The 22,187-nt window shown below is 37.3% G+C and overlaps 1 protein-coding gene across 5 annotated transcripts in view; it reads right to left on the bottom strand.

The window, feature by feature from the left end:
- The window catches only part of l(2)k09913 (lethal (2) k09913), a 52,232-nt gene that overhangs the window by 4,251 nt on the left and 25,794 nt on the right, over window positions 1-22,187 (bottom strand). For 4 of the 5 annotated variants that reach the window (XM_067770836.1, XM_067770837.1, XM_067770838.1 and 1 more), the window contains exons 2-6: window positions 19,995-20,189; window positions 14,299-14,432; window positions 6,660-6,775; window positions 6,414-6,579; window positions 4,482-4,612 (exon numbers count right to left, since the gene is read on the bottom strand). In XM_067770836.1, the coding sequence (XP_067626937.1) occupies window positions 4,482-4,612; window positions 6,414-6,579; window positions 6,660-6,775; window positions 14,299-14,432; window positions 19,995-20,160 (713 nt within the window). In that variant the 5' untranslated portion in view covers window positions 20,161-20,189. Of the gene's footprint in view, window positions 1-4,481; window positions 4,613-6,413; window positions 6,580-6,659; window positions 6,776-14,298; window positions 14,433-19,994; window positions 20,190-22,187 lie in introns of those variants that run through there. The other variant, XM_067770839.1, reaches the window with a different exon arrangement.

Below are 22,187 nucleotides of genomic sequence, written 5' to 3'. Positions count from 1 at the left end.
AAGCGCCCTTGTTAGGAATTCATTAGACTCCTCCAGTTCTTCCACATTAGCATCCTCTTTGGGTTGTCCCAGTTTCGTTTCTACCTGTTTCTGGAATTTAGTCGAGTTTGTTGACCTAGGGTTTCTAAAGGTTCCTCCCTTCTCTACCCTCTTTAGGGGATGCTGAAGCTGATATATGCATGGTCGGAGAAGGATGGTCTATCAAGAACCATCCAATCATCATTTGCATCCGTGCCTATGACCAACCGCCCTTTGCGCCCTTCGTCCTGTACTATCCTCTTGCACTCCTCAGTAGTGTATTAGGCAGCATAAATTAATGCAACTGTTTCTTTACCATTACTACAGCTTGCATCCGTCCTTCCGTTTGCGCATAGTAAATGCCAAATCCGAGCACGCTAAGTCCAGAAGCCTTTCCTCCCGATGAGAGCCACGGCTCCTGGATCGCGCCACGTCAAACGAGCCCTCCTCAAGGGTTAGGAGGAGTTCGCTCGACGCCACTTTACTGTGTTGGAGGTTTATCTGTAGGACTCGCATCACCATTGGGCTGTTTGTCTCCCTCCAGCACCTTCGTCGTGACGTGTTCGTCCTCCCCTTGCCCTGTTGGTTTAGAGTGTTCGAAGCCCCTTCAGCCTCTTGTAACTGTTGTGCCGGGTGTCCCTCTGTGCGACTCACAGCACCATCTGGCTGTTGGTCCTCTTCTAACACCTTCGTGGTGACGTCGGCTACCTCCACTTGTCTTTTTCCCTTAGCCTTTTGAGATCCTTTTCGACTTCGGCCACTTCCAGCATGTTAGGCTTTTTATCCTCGGGACTTCTTTTCCTGAGTCGCATATAAATTTTGCCTATACCAAAGGACATTTTTCCAAGCTGCGTGTACCTCCGCCTGCTTGTTTATTTGGAAGATGTAGAACTGACCTTCCTCCGTGGTCCGAGATACAGTAAGTACCTTCCAATCCTGTGTCGGTATGTTCGGATTCTGATTCTGCAGAAGTCGCAGTGTATCCTCCGACTTCATCACGCATGGTATCCATACCTTAACTTTTGGTACCGTGGGGATTTGCGCTTTATCCACCACCTCAAACGGCGCGTTCGTGCCTTGCCTTTGGAGGTTTGGAACCACTTCCTTCAGCCACCGCAAGCTCGCGATGTTGTCGCACGCTATCATCTTCACATCATTATACCATCCCCCCGAAACAAAGGTTGGAAGGGGCTTACTTGGTTGTTCCCACATCATCTTAAGCACTAAGCTAATAAGTTCCCTTTCTACAGATCTCCACCTTTCAGTAGTCATCTGTCCGAAAGGAATGCTACGATCAACCAGCGCCACAGTCAGTGACTGCTTTGCTACATCACTCATCTTCTCGGGAAAAGCCGGCGTCTTAGTGTTAACTCCCTTTGGAACCTCCGCGAAAGCCGGAGTCTTAGCTTTAACTCCCTTTAGCACCTCCGAGAAAGCTGGAGTCTTAGCGTTATCTCCTTTTGGCTTATTTCCTACTTCCGTAGTTGGAACTTCCCTCTGACTCGCAGCTTTCGAGGCCCATCTGTATTACAGTTTGGGCCTACTTGTTTTGTCTATGCGACTGCCCTGCCTCGCGGCTCTGGGTTTGGGTCCTTTCTGCCTCTTGAAAGCAGGCTTGTCGCCTTCAGCCGAACGTTGCCTCTTCTCGTACCGGTTACACAACCGGGGGTTTCTAGCAGCAAACCTTTTGAACTGCCTTCGACCTACTTCTACCGCCTCATGGGCCCATTCCAAGCGCTCGATCCCCACTCCCTTCTCCACTCTTCCGTTTTCATTTGTGTGCTTTTCCAACACGGAGTTCATTGAATCAGCACTACTCTCGTATTATACTCCAGTATTGTATACGGGGAAAGAACCGTCAGCCACAGCAGCGCCCCTTACTGTGGAAAGGCCATGCCATCAATTCTTTCCCGAGGTGGCCCGGTATCGGGAAGGCTCCGTTCGAATACAGGCGAATTTATCCCCTGGCTGCAAATCGTCCAATAGGCACGGTCCACATAACACCCTGGATTAGGGGGTTGGCAGTTCTTGGTCACCGACATCCCGCCGCCCTCCTATGAGACGAAACGGCGTAGATGCCAGTCCCAAACAGCTCCGCCTCATAGTCGGGCGCAATGGAGATCGGCTAAGCCCTCACACCAACGACAAGGTGCCTACCCTAGTGAGGGCTTAGCCATAAAAGGGGCGGTGCCACGCTCATTTCTTAAAATTTGAAGTTTTTCCTATTTATTGTTATAAAAAAACTTGGGAAATGAAATGCCATTGATATAAAGCTCTTTTTTGCAAAGATATACCTTATTTTATTTGTCCGCGATCCTTTTAAAAATCTTTTATATAAAAGTGGACGTCCTTAACCGATTTCGTTAATTTTTCTTCAAAGCATTCCTTATAGTAAAGGCAAGCTCTCTGTCGAATATTGTTACGATAGGTTTAACGATTTTTGATTTATGATTAATAATATTTGTAAAATTGATTTTATCAAAAGTGGGCGGTGTCACGCCCATTAAAATTTTTTTTTTTCAAATTTGTATCAAGAGTCTCAATATCAGTCCACACGTCAAATTTCAACATTCTAGGTGTGTTATTTACTAAATAATCAGGTTTTTTGTGTTTCGCAAAATGTTATACATATAAAAAGTGGGCGTGGTTATCACCCAATTTCGTTCATTTTCAATACCAATCTATTCTGGGTCCAGGTAAGCTCATGTACCAAATTTGGTGATCTCAATATTTACTCAATTTATCGTGTTGACGGACAGACGGACATGGCTCAATCAAATCTTTTTTTCGATACTGATGATTTTGATATATGGAAGTGTATATCTATCTCGATTCCTTTTTACCTGTATAATCAAACATTATCAAAACAAAGTTAATATACTCAAAAAAAAAAACAACACTTTTTGGGGGACAATGTTTTTTTTTTGTTTTTTTTTTTTGGGATTTACTCAACATACGTTGAGGGTGATTGGCTTCGACTAAACCGATAATACCAGATCAAAATGTATATGAAATGATATTGGTTATTAAATTGGCACCACGTCAGTTTTTAAATCTCATTTCGAGAATTTTCTTTTATCCTTTTATCTAATTATGTGCTGTATCAATAGGTAGCTTGTCGCCACTTTTTTTCACTATTCCGTTGTGTATATAACCAAAAAACAGTATGGTTTTTAATTGGCACCACGCCAGTTCTTAAATCTCAATAATCCTCCGTTATACGCGAAAGCTCCGTTATTCACAGTAGCTCCGTTATTCAATGATATTTAAACTCCGATATTTCTTATAAAAAAGTAAGTTTTTTAGTTTTTAATCTGGTCTTTTTTATTAGCACCACGCCAGGCGCAAAATCAAAAGCAATTTGGTTTTAACTTGGCACCACGCCAGTCACAAAGTCCACAATAATTTGGTTTTTTTAATCAGCAATATACATTTCAAAAAAAAATTCGTCACTTCATGTTGGGAGGACAGAAGCTATCCTTAAGACAGGCCCAAGGACGCTCTGCCCATCCCAACCTCGTACGTTCATGATCATTGTAAATTTTACCAAGTAGCGCAACTAACAGCTGATCGGTGAAAATTCGCACATTCACACGCACAGTTCTCGACTCAGTTTCAAAAAAAAACTTTAGATTTTTTAATTCAAATTTTAAGGTGAGATTATCCTTGCCAATTAATGTATACAGAATATATATGGCGTTTTTGTTGTCATTAAAACAATAGTTTTATTTATATTAAAGCTTTTATCATTTTTTTTTTAACTTTGAAAAAACTCCGAACACTATTCCTTCATTATATGACATTCGACTGCCTAGTCCACTGCCTTCCACTCTATTCGCAACATAACCTCTACTTAAGCTGCCAAACTATATAGTAAACAATGTTCATGATTCATGAAGGAATGGACAACATTGTTGAAAAATATTCCGATCATTGTGAATGATGACTAAGTGTGATATCTTATCTGTCAACTGCCTGACAGGATGTTCAATATGGCTACTTTTTAGCGTTTTGACAGGGTGTTCAATATGGCGTCGCCTATCTTCAGCGGGTGATAGAAAGAGATACAGAATGAGGCAATTACAAATCAGGTGATCCAATCACTTTGGAATTTTGACGTCTATGCAGAAGATATCACACTTAGTTATCATTCACAACGATTCAGATAGCCTAATGACAGAACAAAGAAGAATTTAGAGCAAGATAATTGGCGGCTATCTTCACCTGGTTATTCCACCATGAACCGGAGCACACATACACAGTTTAAATCAATGGTTTAAATCGATCAGTGTAACCATCAATTGTTTGCAATAAATTTTTGTCATTAAATCTAAATTTAGTAATATCATGCAAAAAAAAGTCCAGGTCCCTGCTAGAGAAAGACCATGTATGTATGTATATCAGCGTGTGATATTGTATACATATATATATATGTATAATACTTAATATATGTATTTATATACCGTTGTACGTCGCGAGACATTTGCAACATTACTTCGCCGAGTTGATAGGCGCCAACTGAGAAACCATGAATTACAATTGGCGCATATATTTTATTGTTTTCCAAGAATTTAAGCGTTTCAGCAGCCACGACCTATTATTTAAATAGAAAAGAAATAATCTATGGATGCGTAGTATGTGCATGTTTATTCACATATTTATGTATGTAAGTACATTAAGGGCCGATAAATGGTGACTTATAACTATAAACCATAACCAGATAAAACAGCTGATCGAATCTACCTTATGGAAATTAATGTAATCGATTAATGGTGCCATAACATAACGCTAACGCCATAACCATACCATAGCCAACCAATTGCTTTTTGGTTTCTCGCCATACCCATAACTTAAAAATATTTGAGTTGGTGAATTTAATAAGTTTGTGTAGATTTTATTCATTTTTTTGGATACGTTATGACTAAGAGACTTATTTTTTGTGGAATATGTTTGTAATTTTTTGTGTTTTCTTCATTTTTATGAAATTTTCACGATTTTTAGATTAAAGGCTCCATTACTGATACTTAGCATAGACTTGACTTGGCTTGCGAACTGTCACTTACAGTTCTGTTAAATGAACATTGCATGTTACTGATTACTCAAAACTTAACTTGACTTAGAAGTCTGTTGAATTTTGATTTTCTGTGTAAGTTCTAAGTGACGTTTACATTTTGAGATGCCATTTGTTTGTTTCCATTTCATTTTGACATTTTGTCATACAAATTGACATTTATTTAAAAATAAATTTCAACGCTGATTATGATGCCAGATTTTATGCGCCAAGTGGAGTATAATCGTGGCTAAGTTGCCAAGTTTACGCCAAGTCAAGTCAAGTCTATGCTAAGTATCAGTAATGGGGGCTTAAGGCACCATTAATCGATCACGGATATGGATATGGATATGGGTATGGTTACGACTATGGCGTTAGGGTTAAGAAAGTTTAATTAGCCCTTTAAAGCGTTTACGATGTATGGACTAAACAATTTTTGAAAATGTGGCTCCCGGGTTTTAAAATATTTTTATGAGTTCAAAAAATAAAAAAATAAAAATTTCGGGGCCCTGTAAAAACCAGGTCTTTTAACGCGCTTATATTAGCGCAAAGGAGAGTTTGACCCATCTAGTGGCAATTATTGAAGTATGTAGTTAAATAAATCGCTACAAAACGAGTTATGCTTAATAGCGGAGACTCGAACCTCTATACTACGGTGCTATCATCATCAGATATCTAAGTGGATTGTAGATACTAAAACGGCACCATATTTGCTTGTTTTTAGTTATTTTAAACTATATTTATATTATTTCTATATTTATAGACTTTCGCTTTTCACTTTGCACTGTGGTGGGATCTAAGTATTCTTTGCGCAGTCCACAAGAAAGGGGATCCTGTAGCCTTCTTAATATCGAATGTAAGGAGCGTATTGTGCAAAATAATGAATCCTACTGTGAATCGGCTGATTGGTCCTTATCACTGCGGCTTCAAACCTGGCAAATCTACCATCGCAACAAAACGAAGTACCTGCTGTCATCAAGCAAAGAGTCAGCGCATTTGCGCTTTGACCACCACGCCACTGCTGGCAGCCATAATTTCGAAATAGTAGGAGACTTCGCTTATTTGGGAACCAGCATTAACACAAAAATAACATCAGCTTTGAAATCCAGCGAATAATCACTCTTGCCAATAAATGCTACTTTGCACTGGGAAGTCAATTATTGTGATTATGGTCTTAGCCGCCGTCTTTAATGTAATTAGACTAAATGTCTTTCAATAAATTAGCCGTTCAATAGTTTGGGTTACAGAAGGCAATTTCCCCATTTTTGGTCTTGGTTGTTAACAAGTTCTAGGAAATACCAATACGTACAATATACTATTAAGCTAAATAAAATAAAAGACAAACCTGTGCACCCTTAGTTGGCCATAAGAGCTGCCATGGCGTTACTTGCACCACCATCACGTCGAATCCCATGTTCGTATATAACTCAGCATATTTTTTCAAATGTTTTTGTTTTGCCATAAGCCACGCCATTATCACAACAAGTGGATTTTCAGAAGGCCTTTTAAATCTTAATATAATAAAGTACATATTACGTGTATACAATTATACTATTTGTATATTTAATACAAAAAATTTTTATTCACTAACTGTAATGTCTTCGGATCCACGTCGATCTTGAAGGGTTCATTTGTGTAAAGTGTTAGATTTTTAGTGATTTCTTTAATTGAAAGGAAACGATGATTCCTTATTGGCTCCGTTGTTGACTAAACATTCATTAAAATAAGAGAAAACTCAATACATTTTTAACGTTAAATCTTACGAGAATATTATAAAATTAACAGCTCTGAGTGACTGACAGTTTTTATAAAAACTTCAAACTGTTTCTATAATTTATAATTAGGCAGTTTACAAGGTCTCTTATTGCCTTATTGAACCGTTTTTTTTTTAAATACGGCCCCTGTGAACCCTACGATGAGTTGTATGTTGTATTCCATACATACGTAAGAAGAGCCATCTTGAACATCCTCTCAGGTTGACGGTTAAGATATCACATTTGTTTTGTATACAATGATAACTTGATATACATACAAAGGCTGCTGAACTGTATTTTTTTTTACAAAAATACATCGCATACAAAAGATTGTGAATTGCCTAAATGTTTCAATGAAAACAACTAAAACAATTGTTAGTCACCGAGTGCCAGAATATGGGTGAAACTATAATTATTTTTATTTACTATATTAAAGTCAACACAGACACAAAGCGGTCGACTACTGGATACAAGATACAGTACAAATAATAAGAAAAAAAACATAAGTGTAAAAACAAAATTTAAAATAAAAACAAAATTATAAACAATAAAATTAATTAAGTTAAAATTTAATTTTAATCAATATCTAAATCAAAATTAATATTGAAATAAAAATTGACATCTTATTAAAAGTCTTTGAAAAATATCATGCCAGACGTGAGAGTGTTTCCTTACGGAAAGCAGCAACCGAATACTCAAAACTAATACAGTTGTACAGTTCATTATAGCGCGAGCACCAATTGCGAAGAGGGCTAAATTTGGCAAAATTTCGCCGGAGAATGGGTAAATGAAAGAGAACATTGTGTCTCGAAGTACTCGCAGGAACAGAAAAATTTAGTCCTCTCACAAGGTCAGTGGAGTCTATCTCCCCGATAATCAGTTTATGAAGGAACATTACCCCGAGTAATGTTCTTCTATTCTCTAAAGTTGGCAAGCTAATGAGAAGAAGTCTATTTCTATAAGGCGGAAGATGATGATTTGATTCCCAGTTAAGACCACGTAAAGCGAAGATTAGAAACTGCTTCTGTACCGATTCAATTCAATCTATATGATTTTTATACCCCGGTGACCAAATACAGGAACAATACTCAAGTGTAGGGCGTACCAATGATGTGTAAAGGGTCTTGGTTAAATAAGGATCATCAAATTCTTTAGCCCATCTTTCAATAAATCCGAGTACACCCGATGCTTTGTTTACGATAGATGAAATATGTATGTTAAAGGTCAGTTTCGCAAAAAGGACACCTAGGTCACATACTAAAGATATACGCTCCAAGGGAGCACCATCAAGCATATAGGACTTTAAAACTGGCTGGACTCTATGTAATGTCATTAGTTTACATTTGCAACAATTCAAAACTAGTAGATTCTTTGTACACCATAATTGAAATGAGTCTAAATCGGCCTGAAGTAGATCCAACCGAGAAGAGTCAGAAGGCAAGTATGTAGCATAGTTTTACATCATCTGCATACATTAGAGCTCGGGAATACGAAATAACCTTAGGTAAGTCATTTATGAAGAGTGTGAAAAGTAATGGACCCAAATTCCTACCCTGAGGCAAAACATAAGTAACTTCTATCAACTCAGAGATACTGTTTTTGAACGTAACTCGCTGAGTTCTATTTACAAGATAGGTGCGAAGACAAAGTAATAAATTCTTCGGAAAACCTAGTAAGTCAAGTTTATGAGTTAAAAGCTCATGGTTAACAGAGTCAAATGCTTTGCTGAAGTCGGTATAAATAACATCGGTTTGCTTATTGGATAAGAATCCATCCATAACTAGAGAATTGAACTCAAACAAGTTGGTTGTGGTTGATCTTCTACGCACAAAACCATGTTGGCTGGGTGATAATAAAGAACTACATGTATATTGAATCTGGTAGGTGATGATCTTTTCAAACATTTTTGGAATAGCCGAAAGTTTAGCTAAGCCTCTGTAGTTCTCAATATTGGACCTACTATCTTTCTTATGTAAGGGAATAATAAATGATTGCTTCCAAATTCAAGGAAATAGAGAAGATTCCAGAGATAGTGTAAATAATTAAAGGATCGGCTTGGATAAATTGACAGCGCAGAACTTTAGCACACAACTAGGAACACCATCTGGACCCGGAGCAAAATTCGGTTTCAACTCAAGAAGACTCTTGAGAACAATATCCATATCTATGACAGGATCTAGAATACAATTATAACTGTCTAAGGTGTACGGATAGAGATCTGATTGAAAAAGTTCAGATGAACAGGTCGTCTTAAAAAATTCAGGAAATAGGTTGGCGACATCATCATCAGAGCTTGCATCCTTACATCCAGGCCCGACGAGAGGGGGGGGGGATTCCCCCGGGCCCAGGATTTCTCAGGGGGCCCGCGATTTAGAGGTACTAAGACATTTTTTTTTAATTCAGGAGAGTCGTTAGTTGTTCCATGTGGAAATTTTGAGCCGAATTTCAAAAGCAACGAATATTGATAACGATTTTTTGCCTGGGCCTGAGGAGACAATAAAAACATCAAACTAAAATGTGTTTCTCTGGGGACCCGCCATTTAGAGGTACTAAGGCATTTTTTTTAATTCAGGAGAGTCTTTAGTTGTTCCATGTGCAAATTTTAAGCCGAATTTCAAAAGCAACGAATATTGATAATGAATTTTTGCCTGGGCCTGAGGAGACAATAAAAACATCAAACAAAAATGTGTTTCTCAGGGAGCCCGCCATTTAGAGATACTAAGGCTTTTTTTTTTAATTCAGGAGAGTCTTTAGATGTTCCATGTGCAAATTTTAAGCCGAATTTCAAAAGCAACGAATATTGATAATGAATTTTTGCCTGGACATGAGGAGACAATAAAAACATGAAACAAAAATGTATGTTTACATGAATCCGAAATCGTAATGTTTTCGTGTGTTTCAGTGTCACCGATGAAGGTTCACCTTCAAAAAGTCTTCCAACAATACCGCCAACTCCAGGTTATTTAAACGACTTCGACATCGGTATCGTGGACAATAGGTTTTTGCAGTCGTCAACGAAATAATTCGTTCAGGTCATCAAAAGTGTCCTATATTTTTTCCACTTGTCGTCATGACGAGGTATTTCCAACCTCGTTGTAAAACATAATCTTGCCAAATGGAGAGAAAGTGGAGCGTGACTGGTTAGTGTGGAGTGCCAGTAGCAATGCTTTTTATTGCCTACCATGTCGTCTGTTAAGCACCAATACTTTGAATCGACCTAAAATTTGTTGTCCTCGCGGGTATTTGAAATTCCAGGTATGGAAGAAGCTTACGATAAACTGCCATCACACGAAAATACTCAAGATCACATTAAATGTTATATTCAATGGCGATCTTTACAAAATCTATTTCAATGGGAGGCTACAATTGATGCACTATCAATGAACAGTTAATCAGTGAAACCCAAAAGTGGAAAGAAATTTTATATAGAATTTTGGACACTATTTCATTTTTGGGTGAAAGAGGCCTTGCTTTCAAATGCGAAAGTATATGTATATCTTGGTGAAGGAAACAATGGACATTTTTTGGGCATCTTAGAACTCATAAGCCATTATGATCCGATACTTAGAGACCATTTGGAGAAAGTTAGGATTTCACAACAGCAGCACAAATGTTTATAAGTTTACTATCTTTCCCCATACATTCAGAACGAGTTTATAGAAATTTGTTAGATCAATGCAAGAAAGCCAATTATTTTGCTATTATCGTTGATACTATGCCTGATGCTAGCCACGTTAACTACATTTATTTTGCGCTAACTCTATTCAATTCGAAAGCAACAAATTTTACAATTCAAGAACGGTTTTTGGCTTTCGTGGATCGTAACTAAAAAACTGGTCAGAAAATCGCTGATCTAATTTGCCATACTCTAGGTAAACATGAAATCCCATTAAAAGATGGTCGTGCACACGGGCACGATAACGGCGCCAATATGAAAGAAGCTTACAACGGAGCACTACGTCACATTCTCGACAAAAACTCGAATACTGATTACTCGCCTTGTGCAACCCACAGTCTCAATTTATGTGGTGTTGATGCTGCAGAATGTTGTGCGGCGGCAATTACTTTCTTCGGAGTTGTAGAAAAATGTTTTACTATTTTCAGCAGCACTCCACAACGATGGGACATCCTCAAAAAAAAATGTACCCAGCACTCTTCATAGTCTTTCAGACAAAATCCAAATTTGACTGCGCAAGCATACGGAGATGTTACCGGCATTCTCAAGTACATCAACAAGTTCGAATGTATCTTGCTGTCCTCAATTTGGTACAAAATACTGACTACCATTAACGAAAGAAACGTCGTACTCCAAGCTAGAGACGATATCTAGATGCCTTATTAACTGATTTGAAGTTGACCAGGAACCAATGGGAAACAATTTTAAACGAATGCAAAACAGTTGCTGCTCAACTGAACATCTCGCAAAAGTTTCCGGACATTCGATAGGGAAAACCCAAAAGACGTTCTGAAGATAATTTAAATGGGATGATTACGGATGATCCAGAGTCTGATTTTAAAAACAATACATTCTTGGTGATCGTTGATTCGGTAATCACTGGCATTACTGAACGATTTGCAGCTATTGAACGAGACGTTTTCCATTTTGTGGCAATTTGAAGACATGGATGAAACTACGGTTCGGGCGAGCGCAGCAAAATTTGCCGAAAAATACGAGTCGGACGTTTCTCAAAGCTTATTATGCGAAATAATTCACTTGAAACACATTTACGATGCGAATTTTGATAAAGGTCTGTCACCATTGGAATTGCTAAATGCCATCTATGTTCAAAATCTGTATACAATTTCCCCCAACATTTGTGTTGTTTACGTATCTTTTGCACCTGTTGTTGTTGTTGTAGCGATAAGGTTGCTCCCCGAAGGCTTTGGGGAGTGTTATCGATGTAATGGTCCTTTGCCGGATACAGATCCGGTACGCTTCGGTACCACATCACCATTAAGGTGCTAGCCCGACCATCTCGGGAACGCTTTATATGGCCACATTAAACCTTCAGGCCATCCCCTCCCTCCCAACCCCCAAGTTCCATGAGGGGCTTGGGGTCGCCACAGCCTCGTCTGTTAGTGAAACAGGATTCGCCGCGGATAGGTGAGATTGACAATTGGGTTTGGAGAAGCTATATATATTGCGCAGGCAACCTGAAGGGTTGCGCTGCACAGCCCCTTGAATCTGGTATTTTAGTTGCCTCTTACGACAGGCATACCTACCGCGGGAATATTCTGACCCCCTAACCCGTTGGGGTATTTTGCGCCTGTCACTGTAGCTAGTGCAGAATGTTCTTTCAGCATCCTTGCAATAATCAACCACTTTCATAGATCGTGTTCATCTCAAGAGCGAGTTTCAGCACTTGCCACCACGCTTTGTGTTGAACTCGTTTTGGCAACACAGGTAAATTTTGATATTATTATATTTTGCGAAAAAAGCAAGAAAAGCCACTCATTGATATCCGAACCTCTTATATTGAATAATTAAAATTTATAATCCTCATTATAAGAAATGTACTAAAATGTTACCAAATAACTAGAAAAGCTTATTTGAAACAATATGTGGGTGTTAAAAGAAATTTTTATTTCTACGTTACAATAAAACAGTATAGATAGTAAATATTCTGTGTTAGTTTTATTTTCAGCTCTTAGTCCAAAAATCATTTAGTTGATGTGGCAAACATTTTTTTTTTTAATGTAATCCACCAATAATGATTCATGAATGAAACGTCATTAATTCAAATTAATCAAATGTATTAGTGGATTTTTTATAGGGGGCCCGTAAATTGTTTAGTACCGGGCCCAGATTTTCTCTCTACGGCCCTGCTTACATCCATAGGCAAAAGCAGATGGAAATCCTGAAGTTTTTCTCTTCGAATTGACAAAACTATAGAATTGTTCGGGTTGTTAAAATATTTAAGCTTACACCGGTTTAAGTAACATTTATAGCTCAACAGTGCTATGATGAAAGTAGTAAAACGATGAAAGTTCGATCTAGCAACTAAATATTTAGAAAAATCGGAGCATGATCCTGATATTTTAAATCGTTTTTGTAGTCTAGATTTAATATTATATAGTCTCACAAGGTGTCTTGAGAACCACGGCGGTTTGCCCGTTTCAGCACTGCCATGTCGAAGAGGCACACAGTAACCGAAGAAGCCATCGAGAGAACTGTAAAAAAAAGAAGTTGCTGACTCGATATCATTACAAGCGTAAAGATCCGACCAGTCATGGGTAGAAATAAGATAATTAAGCTTATTAAAATTTGCCCTATAAAAACATCTTGATCGAAAACTAGATTTCCCTTTTGCCCCATCAAACAACACAGGCTGAGCATAATTAAGCATTATCTCAAGTGTAGGATGTAGTGAATCCTCTCGAAGTGATAAAGGAGGAATTCGTTTGAGGGCAATACCCACAGGGTCATTCGCATCCAGCAATTTTTTTCTGCAATTTAGTAATTTTCAACTAAGAGTTAGCTTTTTATGTGGGGTTATTTAAACTCATAGGCGCATAGTATAGTCAAAATAAAATAGATTTTAAATTTAGTTGCACCTTTTTGACATAATTTTCTATCTCTAGCTATCTGTCAAAAAAGCTGCAACTAAATTTAAAACCTATTTTATTTTGACTATGACTATGCGCCATACAATTTTGACAAATTTTAGCTCTGAGTTAAAAACTTTTGCAAGTGGGCCTTAAAGTAAAACTGAGGAACTTGATATCTAAACGCAATAATTACAATTGAGGAGTTTTTAGATAAGTGAGGAAATGTAATAAAAAAGAGGTAATGCCCCATCACAAATTTTGAATGGGAATATATGTAAGTAATATTCTTGCACCTTTCATGAATCAACATGTAGATATATAAAAGGACAATATGACTATACTTACTATGTGGCGAAATTCGTAAAAAATTCCAAGCGCACTTGTTGCGTTTTGATCACCTCAGCAAAAGTGATCACTTATTATTTGCATAAAATTTTTGAAGTTATACTTCGTAAGTAGCGTTATGCAAATTTTAAGATGTAACAGGAAACTAAGAGGTTTCAAAGGCAGTTCGTGTGATTGTTCGATTTGAACTCTACGAGCATATTTGCTTTGAGTGGGACTATCACCACATCACATTGTGCGTCACATATATACATGCTGAATTACATCGAATGGTGAAAAACTCCAGCAGTCGCTAGCGTTATTTAACTTTGTGAGTGCATTTATAGGTATGTTTAGATGTATATACATATGTATGAATGTATTTTCATTTCATACTAGCTTGACATACATACATATTTATTCGTGTTAATGTTGTTAATGGTTAAAAATATATACCAAGTCGTGTAACACAGGTAAATTTCTTTAGAAAAGATAAATTAACATTAACATAATATTTTCAATAACATGATAACGAAGGAAAGGTAGGGGTCTACAAATCTAAAAATGCTGGCATTTAAAAATATTCAATATTAAGTTTCTTACTTGATGTAATAACTTTGAAGCCTCATACTGTAATGGTGTCTTTAGACTTGAGAATTGTCTGCAATTATTCTGCTGGACGTTATGTAAATGCCTTCTTAAAAAAGTTGGTGTAGTTGCTTTGCAGCTGCTATTTACTGATATATTCGTAAAAAAGCAAAGTTTTATAAAAATTATAAAAAAGGGGCCGCTTTCTCACCTTATCTTTAACAATTTCGACCTCGAACAAAAATATTATAGTAGCGTAACAAGATACATATATAAAATTACATAAATGTCCATAAAGGAAGTTTTATTCAATACCGCGGCAGTTCAGCTCTACAAATCTAATTAATTGTAAAATTACAAGTATTTTTTATGAATAAGATTATAAATATGTATATATGTATACTGGTAATTCCTGGGTAAAGGACGCGACATTCGCACCCATTTAAACTTGCGTAAAAGGGAACATGAGAAGCGGGCTGTGCGGATATCACAATGTTTGAATTGCACTACCAGAATGATTCACTAAATAAAAATTTTGGGTACCTGCAACATTTAAACACTTATATATATATATATATATATATATATATATATATATAATGTGGTTCGGACGCGACAAGAAATACAAGTAATTTTTAATGCCTGTGAAAATAGGCATAACTTAGCGTAGCTATAGGAAAACTTTACATTTCTTAAAATGAGAGACTAAAGGTGAAAGAAATATCTTTTTAAAACGCTGCATATAAGTTAAAGTGTAGGTACGGACGAGATATTTTTTATCTTAATGAATAACATATGAAATTGAAAATATATTCATACTTCAAGTTTTAGATCTAGTCGAGTAAACAAAATCTGCATACCTAGAATTTTGAATACCTTCTCAAAAAAAAAAAAAATACGGGATGACCCCAAACCACTTTTTCATAAGCGGAGAGAAGGTATTTAACAAAATAAACCAAACACTTGAATTTTTGCACTTGCGAGTAACCGGTTTTTTACTATTTTGCTTGTCACTATGTAGAAAAGAGTATTAACTAAGATGCAATAAATAATTTTGCGTTCAAAAGCTCAGGAATATAATAAATCCATAGAAATTGGCTGATATATTCCCATTTGACCATTTCTATTCGACAAATATTTTTTTTTCAAGCAGATAAGACTAGAGCTTCCGATTTCTCGAACTTGATCGAGTAGAGATTTCTCGCGAGTATCGCCTTCTCGCGAGATTCTCGAATCTCGAATGACTCGTAAGGCTCGCGAGCTTGTCGACATTCAATTTAATCTGTTGTTTTATATAGAGCTTATGATTTCTTCTGGAGCACAAGCGAAAATTTCCACAAAACCACAAATAAAAACACCGAAATGTATAGAATACTGCCAATGCAGCGACTGAATTGAAAGTCGAGAAACTCGCGAGTATTACGAGTATTTCGAGATTCGATAATCTCGCGAGAAGCCGTGTTCTCGATGTCTCGTTAAAAAAATAAAATATTGTTAGAGTTAAATATCATTGGAAAGCAATATAATCAACAAAAAATTCACAAGGAAAAAAACCAATTGTATAAATACTGTCCATACAGTTAAGTTTATGTCGATAAGCTCGCGAGATTTACGCGTACTTCGAGACACGATAATCTCGCGAGAAGTCGAGTTCTCCATTTCTCGGGTCTCGAAAATCTCTCTTGTGTTCGAGAAGAAATCGTAAGCTCTACTAGATAAGACTCAAAAGAAAAATGCAAGGTAGTTTATACTGCTTTCGTTTGTGTCTTCATGTGAAATTGTTGAATACACCAATAAAACCTAAATTAATATTTAAAATTCGTATCTTGTTGGAATCAGAACTGATTTGAGATTCTCCTCAAGTAATCCTTTGTATATATACGCAAACAAAAAAATTTGAAAAACTGTCATACAAAATCAAAAAGAGATACAACAATTTAAATTGTCGCTATATTTTGTAAGATCTCTTTAACATCTCCAAGAATCAATTAATCAATGCTGAAAGAGCAAAAATGTCCCCTTTTAACAACATATAAGTTTCGTTCGTACGCTAAACAGGAATAGTTAGCCAATATATGGATCAACCAATGAAAAAGGGGTAACGAAGACGACACATTTTAGCGCCAATAAAATATGTTATCCAAACTTTCCGGAAAATTTAATTTAATTTTATTTTTAAATTTCAAGTCAACGTTTCCTTATTAGACAAATTTATGTAGTTTTTGATAACGGACACGATACAAGAATGAGGGTAGAATCAATTTACAAAAACTCCATTTTCCACAGTTTTTTTATACTTTTTTAGTGCTAAACAAAAGTCTAGAAAAAAAATAAATAAAAAAAGCAAATATGCATACAGATCTGGTTTGAACATCGCAACTATTTATATAAAGAAAGAACGTTATATTTTCTTAGTAAAAAAGCCAAATTTGCAAAACCGATGAAGCCTATCTTTGAAATAATGTTTCACTGTCCAGGATAACGGGAACAATAAACAATTTTAATTCCACATCATACACATGTTAAATATATATTAATGCCAAGTGATAGAAATAGTCTAACAATTTTTGATTTTCGGCTCATGGTGGACCGTATTTGGGATTCGCCCGTATGTATAAAAAAAAAAAAAAAAAAAATACATTAGATAGTGTTTCTTGCCAGATAAATGGGTAACTTCAAAATTTATGTGGTGCAGGGAATGAAGATAACACAAATTTTAGAGGTAACGTGAAAAAACGGCCCTTAAAAATTACACTAAGAGGCAACAAAAAAGTTATATTAGCCCGTGGCAATGATAAACAACTGATAAATTGCTCTGGAACATAATCTGACCTTTTTCACCAAACGTCACATTATTTTTGTACATTATAATGAAGTTGTCCTTAATTGATCTCAATTTGATAAAAAAATATATGTATGTAACTAAATGGCAATAGCAGGTAAGGACAAACAGTAGAAAAAATGGTAATTCTATAGGACAGCATGATACTGCTAATACGCGTCCAAAAATATCGAGAAAGATGTCAAAAGACGCTCGTTCAAAAGATATTAACGAAAAACCGAAAAATGACCCCTGAGTGCTCCGAAACCGGGGGTGGGATCCATAGTATTTTTGTGCAGAACACCTTTCTACATTGGCGACCTTCGGCCGCGCTTATAAAAAATGACTCTGGTTGGGTCCAACACCGGTTTGGAGACAAAAACTATTATATTCGCGCAAAACACATATGTTCACAATTTTTTTTTTGTGGGTACACAAAATAATCAAAATTGCAACAACCACGTGAAATTTTTCAATTTCTTTTGCAAATATCTCTTGGCAGACCCATAATGTTTGACATCCGCTTACGGATTCGCGATCCTGGATCCAAAACGCGTCTTTTGGTACCCCTCTTGATTATTAAGAGTGGTGCCATGCTGTCGTATAGAATTACCGAAAAAATATTGTACAGTTTGAAAAAGCACTGAAAGTCTGTAAAGGTTGCCCGTAATTTTCGTTACCGATAATATGAATGATGTTACTTACTTACAAAATTTGGCGCTTAACCGTTGCAACCGTCATGGCGGTCCAGCAAGGCGCGCCAGTATCGCTGTGCTAACTGGCGCTTATTGGTAACACCAATGGAATTTAAATCGTTGTCCACCTGGTCCTTCCAGGTGAGTGGAGCCGCCCTCTTTTTTTCTGCTACCCAACTTTGATCAACATCGTGATAAAGAAAAATTAATGATTGATATACTCGCAATCAGATCGATCACGTTGTGATAGACGGACGGCATGCCTCCAGTGTTTTAGATGTGCGCACGATCCGAGGACCTAACATCGATTTGGACCATTATCTCGTTGCAGCCAAAATACGCACCCGCCTCAACGCGGCTAAAAACAAGGAACAAAAACACAAGGAAAGCTAGACGTCGAAAAGCTTCAATCACAACAGACTGCCAATGATTTCGCAACTCGACTCTCACACCTGCTCTCTGAGGGCACAACTCATCCTGAAGGAATACAGGAGCAGTGGGAGCATATCTCCAAAGCACTTCGTACTGCCGCCGAGGAAAAAATTGGTTACCGGCGGCCACAAAAACCTACTGGTATGATGAAGAATGCCGCGTTGCAACCGAAAGAAAAGACGCTGCCTACAGGGCTACGTTAAAAGCGAGCGCGACAAGAGGAGTGTGTGAACGCTATCGTGAGTTGAAAAGGGAAGCGAGACGCCTTTTCAGGAAGAAAAAAGCAGAAGCAGAAAGGCGTGAGTGCGAGGAGCTTGAGCTGCTAGCCACCAGGAATAACGCCCGAAAATTCTACCAAAAAATACGGCGACAGACGGAAGGTTTTAAGACCGGGGCAAACTCCTGTAGGAATGAAAACGGCGACCTTGTAACTGATGTCCAGAGAGTGCTTAGATTATGGAGGGAACACTTCTCTGCTCTCCTAGATGGAGGCAGCAATTCACCGCGCAGAGATGAAGAACCCGATCCCGCAATCGATGATGATGGAATATATGTCCCCCCGCCCGATTATGACGAAGTTAGTTCTGCTTACTCCAAGCTGGAAAAAGAAGCGGTAAAGATGGGTTTGATGGTGAATGAGGGCAAAACGAAGTACCTGCTGTCATCGAGGAAAGAGTCAGCGCATATGCGCCTTGGCAACCACGCTACTGTTGGCAGCCATAATTTCGAAATAGTAAAAGACTTCGTTTATTTGGGAACCAGCATCAACACTAGCAACAACATCAGCATTGAAATCCAGCGAAGAATCAATCTTGCCAATAAATGCTACTTTGGACTAGGTAGGCAATTGAAAAGTAAAGTCCTCTCTCGGCGAACGAAAATCATACTCTACAAGTCACTTATCGTACCCGTCCTGCTATATGGGGCAGAAGCATGGACCATGACAACAGCATATGAAGCGGCTTTGGGAGTGTTCGAGAGAAAAGTTCTTCGAAAGATTTATGGACCTCTACGCGTTGGCGATGGCGAGTACCGAAGAAGATTTAATGATGAGCTGTACGAGCTATACGCAGACATCAACATAGCCCAGCGAATTAAAACGCAGCGACTGCGCTGGCTAGGCCATGTTATGCGAATGAAAGATGATGCTCCGGCCAAGAAAGTGTTCCTATCGGAACCCGCCTATGGAAGCAGAGGTAGAGGGCGGCCCCCACTCCGTTGGAAGGACCAGGTGGAAAACGATTTAAACTCCCTTGGTGTGACCAATTGGCGCCGGTTGGCGGAGCGAAGTAGCGACTGGCGCGCCTTGTTGGACGGCCATAACCGTTTAGACGGTTAAGCGCCAATTAAGTAAGTAAGTAAGTAAATGATTGATATTTTATTGGCTATCTTTGGATATCCGTTTTAACAATTTGTTAGACTAAATATTTGTACAATTTGGTGTATTACCGGATTTAATCTGACATAAAATTAGCAAATAATGTTTTTCCTTGATATTCAAAAAAAAAAAAAAAAAAAAAAACTTGAAATTATTTAGCATATGCGATATCTGTGATATTAGGACAAATTCAGAATACTGAACAATGAATGTGTCGTTGAGTGAGGAGTTCGGAGTCCCGAAGTTCAGTCACTATTATCATTACCATACATCATTGTTTGGCCATTTATCAATTCCGTTTCTTGCATTGTAATTAAAGATACTTTCATAATGAATGACAAAACATGTATGTACATATGTATGTATAAAGACATTTATATATTACCGTTAATTTTATTTTCCGCTACCGCTGCTGCCACATTTGGTATGACGGTGTTGGTACTTTTTGATTTTTGTTTCGTATAATGTAAAGGAAAGCTAGGATTTGATGTTATAGTCAATAAACGCAAGAGTCGTGAAGTATTTGTACCACAACATATCGAAGAAGCCATTTCGAATAGACGAGGCGGCGTCCTGGTAACTGCAATTGAAATAAAGCAATTGTTATGAAATACTAAATTTACACATTATATGCCCTGTTTTTCAGTAGTTGGTTAAGCTAAGCTTAAACTAAGTTTGCTTAAACTCTAGTCAAATTTAAACTCCAGTTAAACTACTGAGTGGTTTTTCAGTCTCAGTTTAAGGCCGCCTTTTGGGTATGCTTTTTGTGCGGCAACATTGGTTTTTTATTATCTAGATAATTTGTAGATACCGCAACAGCTGGATTTTGTTTACCCAACAAACAAGGGGAAAAAGTTCTCCAGCGAAATATATATCTAGTTCCGGAAGTGATGTCCAACATCATTATTTAATTATTCTTAAACCAGATAGTTCTCGAGTTGATATTCAACTTCATTCTCCAATCACTATCCAACCTTTGAGAAATTTTGTAAATTAAAAGTTTTCGAGTTGATTTCCAACTTCATTAATATTTTCCAATTATTATCCCATATATGTAATACTAAAAACGGCTAGGTACATTCCCAAACATCAGAGTGCCGATGTATTGCTGTTTAAACGTTTTTGTTTTTGTATTCAATAATCGAATGTACCTAAATTTAAATTTTTTCTTGTCACACTTATGCTGCTACAATGAGAAAAATATTATAGGCTGTCTTGTTTTGATTTCGAATTCAAAACACATTGCGAGCATTTTCTATTAGCAATATAGGAGTATTACATATATGCATTATCCTAATTTCGAGAGATTTTGAGAAATGTACAGTTCTCAAATGAATATTCAACACATTTCTACAGTTGACATCCTACATTGCTTATCGAGTTGAGGTGGGGTTGAAAAAATCTCCACGGTGGTACCACCAAAATCAACAGCTGTTTATTGTGAGAAATAAACACCTAGAAACAAGGTTTTTCAATTAGTAGAAAATTTTTCTAAGCGGGGTCGCCCCTCGGCAGTGTTTGGCAAGCACTCCGAGTGTATTTCTGCCATCGAAAGCTCTCAGTGAAAACTCATCTGCCTTGCAGATGTTGTTCAGAGTCGGAATAAAACAAGTAGATCCCGTCCCGCAATTTTGTAGGAAAAATTAAAAGGAGCAAATTGGAAGAGAAGCTCGGCCTATAATCTTTTCGGAGGTTATCGCGCCTCACATTTATTTATTTTTTAAATTATATATATGTATTTCATTTTAGTTTCGTGAAAACACTGTATTATGAAATCTTGCATTTGAGTCCAGTTAGAGAACCACAAGTTGAGAATTAAATTTTTTCAACTCAAGTAATAGCATTTTTTGCTTTATAAAAAATGCCCTCTTTTGCTGAGTACGCTATGATTCTCGAGTTGAGCCACTGTTTCGAAACAACACTTGAGATTTTAGAAGTATGCCTAGTTATCAACATGAGCTCTAATGGTACTCAAGCCCAAATGCTTGTTGGGTATATTCGACGCCATTTTGAACGAACGGAAATCACCTATAGGTTAACTCTGCCAGATCGGCCGCTTAAGCTCAGCTTAAACTTCAGTTAAAGTGGTCTGAAAAACTGCAGAATAAGTTTAAGCGTAGTTTAACTGACAAACTGAGTTGAAATTGTACTGAAAAACCGGACAATAGTAAGGTACATGTGTATATGCACTAGGCTGGGATGGTTACTATACGAAATAAAAAATGTGTTAATGTCTACCCCTTAATTTGAAGCTTATGCTGAGAGGGTTTTTTATCCTTGCAAATAATAATAATAATAATAATAATAAAAAACCCAACGGATTAATACCCTCCCAAGCCCGCCAAACCGACACGAGACGCGCATCCGTATAACGCACGGATTTTGTTTTTGCCGAGTTGTTGATAGGCGGAGGTTTGTTAAGCGTTGAGATCTAAAACTGCTTAGCTACAGAATAAAAATCATCAGCTGAGTATTATATACATAACAGTTGAAAATTATACATATAGTAAATTGTTAAAGTTAACGCTTTTAGTATATAAATATTTTTTTTATTTTGTTACGAGTTTTCCTTATAGTA

The sequence above is a fragment of the Eurosta solidaginis genome, chromosome 3 (assembly GCF_040869045.1).
Source record: "Eurosta solidaginis isolate ZX-2024a chromosome 3, ASM4086904v1, whole genome shotgun sequence".
Lineage (NCBI taxonomy): Eukaryota > Metazoa > Arthropoda > Insecta > Diptera > Tephritidae > Eurosta > Eurosta solidaginis.
This window is presented reverse-complemented; position numbering and strand designations above follow the sequence as displayed.